At 43.2% G+C, this 17,014-nt stretch overlaps 1 protein-coding gene across 1 annotated transcript in view; it reads left to right on the forward strand.

Moving 5' to 3' along the window:
- The first annotated feature begins 6,061 nt into the window (after positions 1-6,061).
- Positions 6,062-17,014, forward strand: part of LOC147433354 (uncharacterized) — a 45,365-nt gene continuing 34,412 nt past the window's right edge. The window contains exons 1-3 of the mRNA XM_086492944.1: positions 6,062-6,331; positions 6,800-6,883; positions 6,968-7,125. Of these exons, the coding sequence (XP_086349070.1) occupies positions 6,176-6,331; positions 6,800-6,883; positions 6,968-7,078 (351 nt within the window). The 5' untranslated portion in view covers positions 6,062-6,175 and the 3' untranslated portion in view covers positions 7,079-7,125. The remainder of the gene's footprint in view (positions 6,332-6,799; positions 6,884-6,967; positions 7,126-17,014) is intronic.

Raw genomic sequence — 17,014 nt, forward strand, 5'->3', positions numbered from 1 at the left:
ACAATTTTCACTTTAATGATCCAAATCTTACCAAATTTGATATATCTGCCCAATACAACGATAAAACTTGTGGTATGCTTAGTTGGTCAAAAAAAGTTAAAAAATAGGACAAAAGTAAATAATTGTGATTATTTACGTTTGGTAAATTTTTGCATAGTTTTGGTCATCAGAGCATATGCACATTTTTAACACTTCGATCTAAGCCTCTGAGTCAAGTTTCACTAAGTTTGAGCAAGATTTACCAAGTCACACTCAAGTTCTCGACAACCAGTACAGATTTCAATTTTTCTCAAGGTTTTGGTATGTTTTGTGGGTCTGTTTTGTGATCCAAATTCTATGAGCTTTTACAAAAGATGTTGGTAATCATGCATAGAGTCTCTAGTATCAAGCTTGGTTAATTTTGAGCTGAAAGTAAATAACCGTGATTATTTACTTTTGGCCTAAAATGAACACTTTTTGCAAAATTTTCAATGGACAGTCTTTTAATGACCTGTTTTAAGCCTCTCAGTCAATTTAAAACTTAATTTGGCCTAAAATCTTAAGAAAAAGTAAATAATCCGAGTTTTTGCAAACTCTTGAAAATTTACCTCAATTGCATCTTTAAACTTACCCACTAGTTCATACAACTTTTAGAGCATAATCTCTAGCCGGATTCAATAGTTGACAGTCTTTTGGTGATGTTTCAAGCCGTAGACCTGAAATTTTGCAACTTCACATAAACAATTCACAATTAATTCTTTTGGAGTGAGCAATGTTCTAAGATCCCACCTCGGATTCTACTTACCCTACTCCTAGGTTCTACTGCAATGGGGTTGTGGAAAGTGTCCACAAACACTTGTTTTCTTGTTTTTTATGGTTTTCTGAGCTTTGATCTTAAGACTTGTCTCGTCCCTCAATCATTCTCAAAATCCTAATCTAATCCTACAAAGTACTTAACAAGTACAATCTACTTCCAAGCTATCTCTACACAACAGAAGACGACAATCTTAAGCTATGCGGTTTTAAAAAGAAATTTTTATCTTTGGGTGAACCTAGAGGAAGTTAAAGGACAACTACACCAGACACTTTTTCCCCCCCCTAGTTTAGGTCTATTCGATCCCCGACATTGGTGCCAAATGTGGGACAGGTTTCTAACCTCACTCTTATCTTATTGTAGACATAGAGAGAACCACGAACATAATTGTCAGTCCATGGGACGAAGCTGACTCGACTAGTGCATAGAGGCTACAAGAGGTTGTCAATCTCTTGGAAAACAACAGACAACTCGCATCTAAATTAAGCTACACTCAAATGACCAAAGTCACCAAAAGCTAATCGCTCATCGGCAAACAGAACATGACCATTACAGCCTCAAATGACTTCTGAATGTTACGAAACTTCTAGGACATGTATATAAGACCTAATCACACATGCTTATGGTCTCAAACCTCACTTTTGATGAAGTGAAAAAATCACGATTATTAACAGCATTGAGTTTTTGACCTAGTCGTTTTCGACCCCGAATGCATTGAAATGCTTAGCAATGATGCCCCAATACCCCACCTATGCTTATTTTGTTATTTCCTAGCTTTAATTCCTACTTATGATGAAATTAGGCCGCGGGTCTCGGCGACACCAAAAGCTACAGTTTACCATGAAATGTTTATGTCAATGCGTAGAGCTCTTACCTGTGGTTGCAACGCAACAAACGACACTGCAATGTGACAACCGGGAAGGGAGTAGGAAGCGCCAGAAGGAGGGAAGCGAGCGTCGTTAGCTCACGCTGTGTTTCTATTATCCAAAACTTGAAAATAACTTACAAAATTTGGCTTTTATATCTTAGCCAAGGTTTCTTTGGTAAAAAACTAATAGCCTGGGAGCTCTAATTAAGGATAAGTTGGTACAATCTGGAAACTTATAGCCCTGACTCATTGATTACAATATGAAAGTAGGAGTTACAATATTCCCGATTTATCAGAAGAATAAGTGTTTTTACAATAAAAGCTCCCGAAAAATGTTACATGGGTTAGCTTGCTGCTAACAACAACACTCATGAACCACTTCGATATGTGTTAGTTCCACATTGGAATAGCAAGGAGAGGATTATAGGGGAAGCCATTGCACCATGTGCACTGCCTTCTCCTTGCCTTGGGCAAGCATCAAATTTTCCCTTGGGACAATCCTTTTTGCCATGTCCACTTTCCAAGCTATTCAAACATAATTTATCCTTCTTTGATTTTTCAAATTCCTCACTTTACAGATGGCCCTTGAGCCCCTTGGGCATTTTGGACGCATTAGATGAGACTACCACCATGATAGATTGTGACATTCTCATTCAAACGTGCAAAATTTGTTTCTATAACAAACATGCATGATTGTAAGGCTCTGAATTCTTGTAAATCAAGCAACTCAATGCTATCATCCATGCTAGTTTTTGTGCGGGCACCCTTGATATTAGTAGTTGATTGCGATACGACAACAGGTGCAATGGGTGCAGGATTCTCAAAGTCAAACTGTGATGCATGTCTATGTCTGAATCCATGATGCTGTATGGTGCTAACAAGAAAAATGAATACCTCGTATAAATCCGTCGTGTGAAGCTTTTGCCAAAATCACGATGAGCAATAGTAAACCAGGGAATTGATAGGCCTTGCCAAATCAAATCCCAAAATGAAGATGACTTGTCAAATCAAATCTGATATCCACTGTCGAAAGTAGGTTTAAATTTCCTCGTCGGATAAAAACTTGAAGCCTTGCAAGCTTTGATGCCGTTAAGACCTAGAAGCTTACGACTGCTCATGGGGTAAGCAAGAATATGTAGAAAATGGGGCTTTGAGAGCATGCGGTAAGCAAGAATATGTAGAGATTATGACGGTTAGCAAATTTTGACCACCTTGTTGTAAATTATAATGAATTTCCTATATATTTACTGCTCATCAAAGATGCCTCCACGATCAAAGCCTACAAGCTTACGATCGCTCATGCAGCAAGCAAGAATATGTAGAAATTGTGGCGGTTAGCAACTTTTGACCAACATGTTGTAAATTATTGTGAATTTCCTATATATTTATTGCTCATCAAAGATGCCTCCAAGACCAAATTATTATGAATTTCCTATACATTTACTGCTCATCAAAGATGTCTCCAAGACCAAAGCCTTGCGGATTACCTTGTGAAGCTCACTTGGTTGCAACAAAAGTGGTTTAAAATTCTTCGTGATGCGGGGAAATTTTTGTAATTTTATGTGATTTATGCTTGTTGAGCAGAGATGTCTCCTATGATGTATCCAATGCCTAGTCCAAGGCCAACTTTTTGAAAAACTGGCTTATTGCCCAAGTTCCCTACAGGGAACCGGATCTAGGCCAACTCAAGAGACCCCCCCAAAATAAGCACCTTAGTGTGAAAGCAAGGTCACCAAGATGAGGCGATGGTGGGCACTCTACGCATGCATGAAAGAGAGAGAGAGCCGTGTATGGTCGTCAGCTTGCAGCCTTAGTGACGAGTTTTTCCCTACTCCTAGTCACACATCCACCGATCCAAAGAGAGAGAAATTTTTTGCAAGTTTCTCCATGTATGTTGGGGAGCTTTCCCATGTTCACCACCTCTGCTCTACCTTTCTCTCCCCTTCTTTGCATGCATGCTACTCCACACCCCAAAAACAAATTGAAGCTCTGATATTAGTGAGAGGCTTAGGGCCAGGGAACCCACTCCTCGTCCACCTAGCCTCCCTACCTATTCTTATAAATAGGCCCCCACGTTGGTTCTCGATTGGGCCATACCCAACCATAGGCCTCATGATAGGTCAATAGATTTATGCATAGCCCATGGTCTAAACATTGGTAGGCTATCAAAAAGATCTTTAGCTACTTGAGTGGCACTTTACATCTTGGGTTGTTTTATCCCAAGGGGGGATTATTGCCGCTAGATTTTCATGGTTTTTCACACTGAAATCGGGCTAGTTGTTATGAAACACGAGTATCCACAAGTGGTTTTTGTTTCATGTATATCGTGGTTGAGCAAGAAGCAACCTACTGTGGCCACTCCCAAAGTGAGGGTGAGTACAAGGTAGTCTTCACAGCTACGGTTGAGTGTGTATGGCTTAGATTCCTTATCATTGATTTGGGTGTTGGACAAGGCACTGCCAACATCATCTACCTTGAAAGTCAAAGCGCATTGGCAGTTACGAGGAACCCAATTTTTCATGCTTGCACAAAGCACATTGAGGTGCATTATCACTGTGTCAGGGAAAGACTCTCAGCAAGAGATTTTAGCTTGGCTTATGTGCCAACACACGACAACCTTGAAGTTTGTTCATAAAGCAATTACCTCGTGAGAACGTCAAATATTTCCGCAAAGCTTTGGGCTTGCTTCTCTTTGAGGATCAATCATGTCCTTAGGGTAGGGCACTTCCCTATACACTATGTGTTAGCTCTCCTTGACCGCATCACTCCTAGGGGGGATTTCTTACCATATATGTGGTAGTGATGTGCACAAACACACTTAGGATTGTTGGGACACTTTTTCCCTCACTACAATGTTTTCATATATGCCCATCACTCTTGGGATATCTTATCTTTCTATGTGTGCATTAAGCAATATAGTTTCTCTTGTGTGCCTTAAGCTTCTTCATCTTCTTCAAGATGTGTGTGCATCCTTGCAACCCTAATTCCAACACGAACAAAACCATCATAGAAGTAGTACTCGTTTTGTTGCAAAAAACTCCCTTTACTATGCACAACAATGCCTCAATCTTGTGTCATTTTGTCACTTTGCTACAATACAAGCGTACAAATAATTTTTGTATTATTATATTAGGGACATTTGCACACGGTTGTAAGGAAACCATGCTACTATTTTTGTACATTTAATGTGACATGCTATTTAGACTCATCATGTGTTCTTGCATGACTTGTGGCTAAACGATAAGTCAAACATAAGTTGGAGTTGTGTATCAGCGAGGGACATTTTGCATGTGCGGTAATCGTTAAGTATCACATCGGGCTCTTGAAATTAGGAGTTGAGCGAAGAACACACCGAGACTTGTGTGATTCTGTGGGAATGGCATGTTCTCAGGTATTATAAATATATGGGAAGGATTGTGCAAACTCTCTTGTGCAAGAATATTTGCATGTTCTCTTTTCTTTTACAACATAAAATGGACCAACAGACAACATATAACAATAATTTCATACATGACTACATGCCTTAAGCTATAAAAATCCTAGTACACTATATGCTTTTTTTGCGAGGTTTTTGTGTCTAGTAAGAAACTCTACAATCACCATAGAAGATAACATGCACATTGCTCCAAATGCCTTACAACACACACAATCTCGCTATGGTACTCTTGTAATTCATTTTGGCTCTATGCCTCTCTTTGAGTATGGAGGTGCTATATGGTTTGGAGTTCTTAATATATTCAACTCACTTTGTTGAGTGAGCACTACTAAAAAAGATAACATACTTTGATAAAGAACAACTACAAGCTCTATCCCTCCCCCCCCCCCCCCCCCCCCCCCCCCCCCCCCCCCCCCCCCCCCCCCCCTCCCTCCTCTCTCTTTGTATACATTTACTACATTCTTTCTATTGTCGTAGGAAACTTCTTAACATGTACAACATTGAACAATTTAACCAATGAATGGATTAAGTTAGAGAACTTAGAAGAGAACATAATAGGTTGATGGCAAGAGAGCATGCTTCAATGGAGAGGAGGCTAAGGTGGGTGCATATTGCAAAATTGTGGATAAACTTCAACAACTTAGCCTCACAATGGAATGGAGATGTTGCATGTCTTCAAGCATATATCACATGTACGACGTAGCCATATACAAAGAAACTCCCCAATCCATTGTACTCAAACTCAAAGAGAGTATAATATTGTCTTTGTCGTGATTCCTTTTCTACATTGTCGAATGTCCAAATGTATAACTCTTTCCTATATCTACACCTACTTTTTCTTACTGCACCTCCACTCACCAGCTCCTCTATACCAACTCAATGTAACTTGCACAATCCCTTTTCAATACCATCGAGATGCTTTCCTGTTAAAAAGTCGTGTGTCATTACCATTATCAGGATGGTAAGGGGGCTTTTACGAACAATAGAAAAGAAAGGTCCACTCGCGTTTGCAAAGGCGAGAAAGAAAGATCAAACAGCCATCGAGCGTGCCAGACCGGAGCAGAGGAAGGGGAAGGGGATGAAGAAGAGACGGTCGGAAGGTGGGGGCTTAGAGGATGTGGAGAGGACTCTTCACTCCTCTTTCTGCGCAGCGGCAAACTCCATTTCGCACCTCTATACTCAAGCCCAGACTCAGCACAAGATTGCCTTCCAGGCCGGCCAGAGACATGCCCTGGTAATTCTCCATGTTTTTGCCATTGATCCTTGTCATCTAACTGCCTTGATTAGTGCAAATGGCTGCTTTCATCTGTTGGTAATATCATACGATCCTTGCACATGGTTTTTCCCTTGTAAGTACTCGTGTGCAGGGGGCCCACATATAAGTTTGTTTTTGTTCCAATCATCACGCAATGAAATGTCGGTTGCATAATACGCAACGAAACGTCAGCATGGAACGTGCTTGTCTTTTAATCTGTTTCAGCGGATCAAGTTAACCTATTATCCTGTGCATCTCTCATTCTAGATAGTATGATGTGTCATGGTCAAGTGTAGTAGGTATCAATCAAAACTTCATTCGAAACGCTGATTTGTTGTGTGCATTGTACTGTATGCTTTCTCACTTTCTAAGAAGAGGTGAAAATATGCAGGTGTTTATTGTGAGATGTGGTTGATATTTGCTTTTAATCTATCCGGATTGCTACAGGAAAAGCTTTATGATTGGATTCACAAGCATCACCTTCAACATGGAAGCCTGCCATCTACCACAGACATCATGAACTATGTAAAGGTATGCCCAAAATCTTGTTTGCAAGAACCCATGCCTTCTTAGGGGATTATTCTAGTAATATATCTTTGAATGTCTGATCTGTAGATGGAATTGGAGAATGTGAACCAAACTGAAATGACGATAACTCAAGTACAAAGCCCTCCAATTTTTTCTCAGCAAAATATGGCTCCTCCAAATTCGTTTGGTAGAAGCTAAGCAGATTATTGAAGACTATGTTATGCTTTTGCCATGATTCTCCTCAGGTAATAATCATGTTCTAGCGACTAAGGTATTGGTATGGTTGAATTTTAGAGGCCTTGTTTCCAATTGTTTGCCTTGGTGCTGAGTTTAGCTGGGTGGCTGCTGGTAATGGAAGCTTAAACTTGGACACACTGCTACAGAATGTGGAGTTTGCCTACGCTTTTTTTGGCTGTTTGGACCTTGGATTTTTGGTCTTTCAGACAACCAATGTATAGACACACATTTAGAATTGTTTAGATTGTATTTGCAGCTATGTCATAGAATATGTGGAAGTGGATTACACGATTATGTATGTTGGAAAGACTCCAGAACAATGGATACAATATCTAGTAATTTTTGGAAGACAAACTAGATATGGAAGTGGATTACACGATTATGTATGTTGGAAATTTCCAGAAGGTTAGATGCAACATCTAGTCATCTTTTTAAGACGAATTAGATATGGAAGTGGATCACACGAAAATTCCAGAACAATGGATCCTACATCTAGTAACTTTTGTAGGACGAATTAGATAATCTAGTAGTGAAGTCTCTAGATAGTTTGTGAATGATTGTGGAAAACCACTCTTGGGACCTGATAGAAGTAATGATTGTAATGCTAGATGGCGGCCCTTGGGGCAGGATCCCTTGTCGAGGACTTTTTTGAGACCATTTTGGGGTCTACGGAACATGTTAGGCATAGCCATAAGACTTCCATTTACAATCCTGTTGAGCAGCTTTGGAGAGTAGAGTAGCTCTCTCGATGCAGCAGGCACTGCACTAGACTTGGTGACTAAGACTCAATGACTAAATGCCTGTTGAGCTCTACATAGGGAAGCTCCTCTATCATGTGCACATCTAACCCAATGTGTACGTGGACAAGCTGTTCCTACTTCTAGGGTTTAGGAAGCCTAGGAAGTGTTCTGGCAACCTTGTGAGCCTGTGCGCAGGCCGTGCATGTCCAGGCACTTAGAGTAGCTGCATACCCTTTGATTGCACAACCCATGACCATTAGCATCAGTAGCCAGTACCAAGCATGAGCATTCCCCATCGCTTGAACCCAGTTTTGTGCGCGTGGGAACCACCTCTTATAGGTCACTTAAATTAAGTGACTTATTTATTTAACCGAACCGTGGAAGGCTGAAAGTGTACTGCTCGACCCATCCTCTTGCAGATACATAAGCAAGGCCCAGGCGCTAGAGAAGAACGGAAGAACTGGGAGAGCTCAGGTGCACAGAAGCCAGTTGTGCCGCAGTCAGCATTCCAGCATTTTCTCAGGACAGCTACCAGCGTTTTCAGCCCACAGCCATCAGCAATTTCAGATCAGCCATAAGCCTCGCAAGCACCCGTGCCACCGTTGCAAATCCTCGCCAGATTTGCCGTCACAACCCAGATCAGCCTGGCGTTTTCAGTTTCTAGCAGCTACAGCCAGCGTTTTGCAATTCCAGCCCAAATCAGCCAGCCTTTTGCATTCTCAGCCCTGGCACACTCCGGCGGTTGCAGATCAGCCCCGTAGTACCGCCACAGTTGCAGCTCCATAGCAGAGCTTCTAGCATTTTTAGATTTCAGCATTGACCTTGTCGTTGTCGTCGACATCGTCATTGTCGGCATTGACATTGTCGTCGTCAAGTACCACAACATCTAGAAGCATTGAACAAGACTTTGTGCAATTTAAAGCAAATACCTCTCTAGCAATAGAGAGGGGGACCCTTGCAGGGGGGTTTGGTATCCCATCTGGTGTCGTCTCTTCTCTCTCTCTCTCTCTCTCTCTCTCTAGCACTCTCGTGCACTCACTCAGTTTGCATTCCACTCGTGTTTGGTCATTGCACATTCTCTCATTAAGTACGTGTCACCTTTTAACTAAACTATGTCCTAACTTTTTTGAGGGTTTTAGGCCCCTTGGCTGGGTTCCATAAGTTTGGAGGGTTAGGATTTTAATTTCTAACTCCTTTGGGCCCCTCGATAGGATCGGTAAGTTGGAACAACTTCTTCTTCTTTCGCTAGGGTTTAGGCCCTTCTATGTCCAACCTCTCTAGGCCATGCCACGTCTTCACTTTGTGACAGGCTCCTCTGAAAGAATTGTAATCGCCCTCGATTATGCCTGCAAAACAGATACAGGTTAAAAACTAGTTCAACAAACTTAGAGTCAACACTGACTCTAACTGATGTACTAGACCACATATATCCAACACTTGCACGAAGACGACAATCACTGAGCATTCACATTACATTCACATCACTATCCCCATTGAGATCTTTGATGAGAATCATGATCATTGTAACTTATTTAGCAATCACATCCGGACTGTGCTTATCTAAGTACTGATGTACTAGACCACATATATCCAACCCTTGCACGAAGATGACAGTCACTGAGCATTCACATTACAGTCACATCACTATCCCCCTTGAGATCTTTGATGAGAATCATGATCATTGTAACTTATGTAGCAATCACATCCGGAATGTGCTTGTCTATTCACGGATGTCTTGATCTACTAAATCTCGTTAAGACTTCTGGACGGATGAGATGACTAGATGTGTTCAGTATGAACTAAGTGTGTGAATGAAGAACTTTGAAACAAGAAATTCCCCAAGGTAAATCTGATTTATATATGAAATTAATGTTTTTTGGAAGAACTTGCTAGATGTGTGCTGATAACAGGTGAAATCGATGATCATGGATGACGAATTCAGAGCAATGACAACTCTAGAATGAACTGGACAATGATAAGTATCATGAATTTTGAATGAAACTAATGGAAGAACCTGCTATTTGTGAATAGATAACAACATTGAGAATGAGATGATGATGATTTTGTGGAGAGACGGCTTCCAAATGAACCAAATAACGAATCATGAATTTTGAATCACGAATGATTTAATGGAACTGTCGTGAGCGCATCAAGAGTTCTTGCGGGATAAGATGACACACAAATAGAATTGAATGATTGGACCACTATGTTCAGTATGAACTTAGTGATGGATTGGGATTTTTGGAAATGACTACTCGCACACGACAGTGCTTGAGTACAAATGGAATGGTTACTCGCGCATGACAATGCTTGAGTGCAAAAATCTATGGACATGGTCGCGATATGGGATTAGCTAATCTGACATCAGTGAGATATGGGATAGATCTAGATGTGATTGCTAAATACGTTGCCAGGAATCATGGTCCTAGATCATAACGGAATCCATGGACGTGATCGTGATATGGGATTAGTTAATCGACATTAGTGAGGTCCGTTGCAGATCTAGATGCAATTGCTAAATACGTCGCCAAGAATCACGGTCCTAGATTCTATGTGATGTGATTTGAATGTGATGCGATGTGACTGTCGTCTTTGTACAAGTGCTGGATTTGGGTCGTCTAGTGCGTCGGTACTTAGAGTCAATGTTTATTGAACTGGTTTATGGCTTATGTCTTATTCTGCAGGCATAATTGAGGGCGATTACAATTCTTTCAAGAGGGGGGTATGTCACAAAATGATGACGTGGCATGACCACCCGCGGACAGGGGATGATGACATGGCAGAAGCAGACAGAGGAAGTGCCAATAGACCTGCAAGTGACCTGCAATAGGATCTGTGGTGTTTGTAGTCAAATTGTATGGAGAAAACGAGGAGCCCAGGAATTGTCATGAGCATGCCCGGAAGCTTGTCAATGCATGAACCTGTAACCCAATGTGGCCAGGTGGCTAAGCTGTGTAAAACTCCAAGAAGGCCAAATGTAGTAATTTGGCCGTAAACCTCCTCCAAAACAAGGAAAGCCAGACTAAGCAGACTGCATCGTAGAAGCTATCGTAAGTTGCAGCGGCCATTGATAGATCACGCGGACCACCACCGGATGGTGTCCTGTCAGTAGGTAGGGTAATCTAAGACGAGAAGGCTAGGGTAATCTCAACAGTCTGCGTTGTAAAGGTCCTCTGAGAAGACGGGTGGTCAGACCAAGCTGTCTGCACTGTAATCATCCTGTATGAAGAAGGGAAGCCAGACTGAGCAGTCTGCGCTGTGAAGTGAAGTGGCCAAACCAAGATGTCTGCGCCGTCTTGCTTGTATCTCTTACCTCCAATCCTCCGGTGTCAACCAAAGTAGAATCCGTACCAACAACGCCATCAAACCGCAACTTAGTGTGGCTCTCAATGTGAATGAGCTGTGAGTGGCCTGTTGCCCAGGTCGGGGGGTAAGTCTGCTGTAAGGTTACCGAGGGTGAGTGTAAGCAACTTTGAAGGTAGCAATCCAAATGATCAAGAGTGTAGAAGAGCAATTACACTTACCTTCCAAGCCAAGCTTCGGGTGACTCCGAATGTAGTAGTGGGATGCCTGATCTCCCGCATCTCGTGGGTAAACTCTCCAAGAGAGTCCAAAGCACTGAAGTACCACTTCAGTTAGTAGGTCCAAGCAATGAACCTGTCCAAGAAGAGATCCAAAATCCTCTCCCTAAGTCCATGTAGATGCTCCTGTGTAAGCAAGTGATCTGACGTGTCGAGGTCAAGTGGTAAGTATGTGTCCACCCAAAATGATGGTTCCTCTCTGGGAATGTCGGAATTCCATATGCCATGAGCATGGCCATATCTCATGTGAACTCCTTTGATGAGTGCATAGGTGTGTCATAGCAAACCACAAGTCACCACCCCTCTGGAGTGCGCAACCTTCGAATGATAGCTGGAATGAATGGATCTCCCAAGGATCGTACACCCGTAGATGATCAAGCCGATGTTGAAGATATCGTGTATTGCATCAGCCACTGAGAGACCGCACGGACCACCACTGGATGGTGTCCTGGCAGAAGGTAACTTCATTTTCTGTGAAAAACACAAACCATGTGGCTGCTGTCCACCCAAAAACGCAACTGCGAGGTGATGAAAATGTCGCTGTCCAGCGATTTTCAGCGTGCTCGTACTCTTCCGGCAGGGTCCAGAGCGGTGTGGAGGGGGTGGGGAGGGTTTATCTTCGTGTGCATAGCTGTTTGAGCGCTGAAAATAGAGAAAATGGCAATGGTTAATGGCTGAAATCTATAGCAGATGTAGAGGATTCTCGACAGCGATGCACCGGATGTGAAGCCGTGTGGGAAAGCAAGATCCACTGGGTTGGATGAGCGCTGCCCCTCCGTGCTGAAAATTCAGCAAATCCCAAAAAACGCAAGCACTCCCCAAAAACGCAAGAGGTAGCAATAACGTTGATGGATTGGAGGGGTTTTTCGGTGACGAAATTGCCCAGAAAGTGTAGCGCTGGCAGCCAGAAGTAAAAACGCTAGCCTGATTTGCAATAACGCAGGTGGTTGGGGGTCCTCCGTGACAAAGAAACGCTAAAGTCCATTGCGTACGTGGCTTTTGCAAAACGCTGGCAGATCCGCAGAAAACGTTGATGCTTTCCAAAAAACGTTGGTTGTTGTGATCCCTTGGGAGGAGAACCTATTGTTGAAGGTGCGCCTTGGACATGAAGAGCCCGTGCTCTGATACCATATGAGTGCGCGTGTGCGGAAGTGTGAGAGAGGAGAAGAGAGCGAGAGAGAGTGTGTAATAGAAATGGCCTATGAACTTTGAGAATAGCGGAATCGCAACGGAATTAAGAGAATTAGAGTGAGCATTTTTGTGAAACTACTTTGAGAACACAGAGGGTGAACTTAATTAGCGGTAGCAACATAACCATAGTACTCAATTAACTTGGCATGAACAATACTTTTTCGAGAGAGAGAGTTTAGAGAACTCGACAACAGTTGAGGACCAGATTTATGTGGAGCCGGTCCTCCCTCCAATAGGCTTTTGTATTATAGATTCTCCCATCAAGAGAGACTTAGTACAATACAATCTTTGTGTTCCTTGTGACCTAGGTGATGCAATGAAGATGGAAAGCTTCATGCATCACGAGCATAACATAGACTGTGTAGAAAGCATTAACCATCCCTGGCCTCTGTCCCAAGGCCTCAAAAACACCGTGGAGAGAGCTAGCAGGGAATGAGGGTAGGGAAGAGAGGAAGAAGAAACATTCATAGGAGTAAGAAATAGTTCCTCACTTATCATCACTCTTATTGCTTAGCATACATAATATCATAGTAATGAAGATGGAGAAGATGGCAAGCTTAAGCATTGGAGCATGGCTCTTGGTTGGATTTGCATTCCATAGCCAAGAGTTGTAGGCTCTCAACTTCTCTACAAGCTTGGAGAAGGAGGTGGAGCTCTTGCACTTTTCACCTCACACAATGAGAGTGTGTGTGTGTGTGTGGGGGGGGGGGGGGGGGGGAGAGCCAGAACACCTCCCAAGCTAGCCCCCTCCTTGCTTTGATCAACCCCCTCTCTTAGCTCATGATGGAAGCTCATTGGACCCCTTCAAGCGTGGCCAATCACATGCATAGTGCATATCAAGCAAGCATGCTAGCCTTGAGACAAGTGTCCCCCTTTCCCCTTTGAGAGAAAGGACTTGATAAATGCATAAACAATTAATTTAATCAACTAAATTATCATTGGACCCCTTAGCTTTAGGCACACCATGAGGGTAGTCCTATTTGCTTTCTTTAGACCAAACTTGCCTTGTGTGAGGGGGGGTGTGTGCTCTCTCTAGCTCCTACAATGAGGGCTCGCCCCCCCTTGTGTAGGGATGTGCTTTGGCTTTTTGAGCACCTTAACCCCTCAAGCACCTTAGTTATGGAGCACCTTAGCACCTTAGTCATTAAGCACCTCAAGCACCTTAGTCAGCAAGCCGACAAGCACCTCAAGCTTGGACCGGGTTCCCACCTCAAGCACAACCCTAGCTTGCCTAAGGTCAAAGGACTTGTGACACTAACCTTGTCACGTGCACATCTAACCCTATGTGCATGTGGACAAGGTATCTCAGGTCTAGGGTTCAGGTCAGCTTAGGAAGTGTTCTGGCACCTTTGTGAGCTTGTGAGAAAGCCATGCATGTGCAGGCACTTACATTAGTTGCATATCCTCTGGTTGCACACAACATGACCCATCATGAGCATTTTACAGTGCATAGAACCCTTTTTCCCAAAATACACATTTTTCACTTATTTATTAATAAGTGACTTTTGTTGAAAAAGTGAGTAGGGCAAATTGCTAAGGCACAATAAAGGAAACCTAGCGCAAGCACTTTTTAGCAGAAGAAGCAGAAGAAGTTCTAGCAACTTGCAGTGCACCTTCTCAGCAAGACTGGCATAGAGCTTAGCGTTTTGAGCCAACAAGATCCACTTGTCGTTTTCTCGAGCAGATTAGCCTCAGCGTTTTCTGGCGTTTCCTGTAGCAAATCAAGCTTAGTGTTTGCAGTTTCAAGACGTCCGATCAGCCTAGCACATTTAGCGTTTTTCAGTTTTCAGCACTTAGCCACAGCAGATCCAGCCCTAAGCCTCGCTGATCTCACCTACCCGCAACGGATCCTCGCTGTACCATCAAGTCAGCTAGTGTTTACAGTGTCAGCCCGCTGTTTACAGTTTTCAGCATCTGTGTTCTCAGCGCATTGTCGTCGAGTCGTCATCATCGCCATCCTCGCCGACACAGTGTCAGAGATCAGCAGAAAGTTAGCGTTTTGCAGATTTCAGCATTTCAGCCCTAGCGTTTTCAGTTTTCAGCCCGTCCTTGTCGTCGTCATCATTGTCGTCGACAAGTCCATTGCATATAGACCATTGTACCAGATTTGTGCAATCTATAGCATAGACCTCTCTCGCCATAGAGAGGGGGATCCTTGGAGGAGGGTTTGAGAACCGTCTAGTGTCGTATTCTCTCTCTCTCTCTCTCTCTCTCTCTCTCTCTTTCTCTCTCCCTCTCTCTCAGTCTCAGCACCTTCATTCACAGTAGCATGCTCTTTGTTTGTGATCATTGCACTCTCACTAAAGGAACGGAAGGGTCTCCCTCCCGTAAGTAAAAGGAACCCTTGAGCACAGTTTGGAGCACTCATCACGAGCAATATCAACATTCACTTCCGTTGCACCTTACAAACCTTTGGAGGTCTTTAATGAAGTTAACCCTAAGGTCTTTAAGCTCCATTAGCTACCCTTGCTCTTTGACAGACCATCTCTCATTTGGACCCCTTTACCATTGGTCCCATGTTGAGATAGATCCGTAAGCACATATCTATATTCTAACCCTTGTTCCCGTTTATTCTCCCACATTAAATGATCACTTTAATATGAGAAAATTATTTGGGTTGGCTAGATATTAGATTTTATGACAGAGAGAGAGAGAGAGACACACAAACGTAAGGTGTGAGAGGAGGGGGCGATCAACCCCCATCACTACCATCAACCACAAGACTTGCAAATACAACGTATGTCCGACTATGTGAAATGGGTACCCCCCTGACTCCATATATAGGAGTGCCCAAGGTGGGCGCCTAAGTCAAGTTGGCGGTCGGCCCCGAACTCGAGCGGCCGAACAAGGTACAACCTAGACTATGGGTGGCCAACTTGGAGACACTAGCCGTGCAAGGAAGTGCCCTAGCCCTGTGTGAAGCAGCAGAGTGGTGTAAATCTAACAAAAATCTATACGAGTGTTGCCTTTGTCTTTTCTTTCTTAACTCGCTCGTCTCTGGCTTGTCATACTATTTGCTCTCTTTGTAGTATTCAACGTGCTGCTCGGTTGACAATCTAGGGCTAGATGGTTTCTTCTTCTGTTGCTTCCCTTTCTTCTTGCCCTCGTTGAGCAGACGCTGGCCTGTCTGTTGGATATGTCAGGGTACCGGCATGCATTTTAAGTCCTTGCTTGCCATGACCTAATGGAGTCCACCTTCTTTTATACACAAAATCGTTGGATCTCCTTGGGTAAACCACAACAAAACCACTCAACTTTGCTATTTAAAGGTAATTTTCTTGAAGGAGGAAGTTGGTAGAAAAGTATCCCAAAAGTGCCTTTGTCTTTTCTTTCTTAACTTGCTCCTCTGCTTTGGAACTCTTTGGCTTGTCCTCGGCCTGATTGTTGGATGTTTTGCTAGGGCACTTGGCAAGAACATGCCCCCGCTCTTGGCATCCATATTGTTTGCTCTCTTTGTAGTATTCAACGTGCTGCTCGGTTAACAATTTAGGGCTAGATGGTTTCTTCTTCTGTTGCTCCCCCTTCTTCTTGCCCCCGTTGAGTAGACGCTGGCTTGTCTGTTGGGTATGTTAGGGCATCGGCATGCATTTCAAATCCCTGCTTGCCATGACCTAATGGATTCCAGCTTCTTTTATACACAGTATCGTTCCACAACAAAACCACTCAACTTTGCTGTTTAAAGGTAATTTTCTTGAAGGAGAAAGTTGGTAGAAAAGTATCCCAAAAGTGTTGGCAATAGTCATTGAGAGAGTCTTCTTTGGTCATTCAAAGATGGTTCAATGCTGCGATAATGTCCTCTTCGTACTCTTCGGTGAGCCATGCGGAGATAAAAACTCGTTACACTCGTTGTACTTGGAGTGTTCGGAAAAGTGCCCTCCCGAGAAAATAATGTCGAATTGTTAAATGAAGGCAAGAGCTTTGTGGGTGTCCTTATATCCTGTAAAAGTGTCGAATCTAAGTGCTTGCCCACCCTCTCTAAAATCCTTGGTCTTCCAGTTGGTCAAACTGACTCAGTCTGTGCCTCGTCTCCGCTTTGTATTAAACATTGACTCATCCCAATCAAAAGTGTCCAAGGACGAGGTATCCTCGTCAAAACTATTAGAATGCTTTCTGTGCCTTCGAGATTCTTTCCGGGATCTATTCTTCTTGGATCGTGTCTCCCTACCATTCTTCTTGCTCTTCTTGCTCCTTCGAGTCCTGATATGCTTTCGGTGCTCCTCCTCGCTAGAGTCCGAGGAAGAGGATCTCTCTAAGGTGTCTGAAGATGAAGATGAAGATGAAGATGAACTGAGGTTATCCTTGAAGCGTACACACTTCGTGGATCTGCTAACTGCCTCGAATGTGGATTTCTGACCTAAGTAGCCGCTGGAATCGGCTCCACTACT

This window comes from Adiantum capillus-veneris, chromosome 20 (assembly GCF_014529385.1).
Source record: "Adiantum capillus-veneris isolate H3 chromosome 20, ASM1452938v2, whole genome shotgun sequence".
NCBI lineage: Eukaryota > Viridiplantae > Streptophyta > Polypodiopsida > Polypodiales > Pteridaceae > Adiantum > Adiantum capillus-veneris.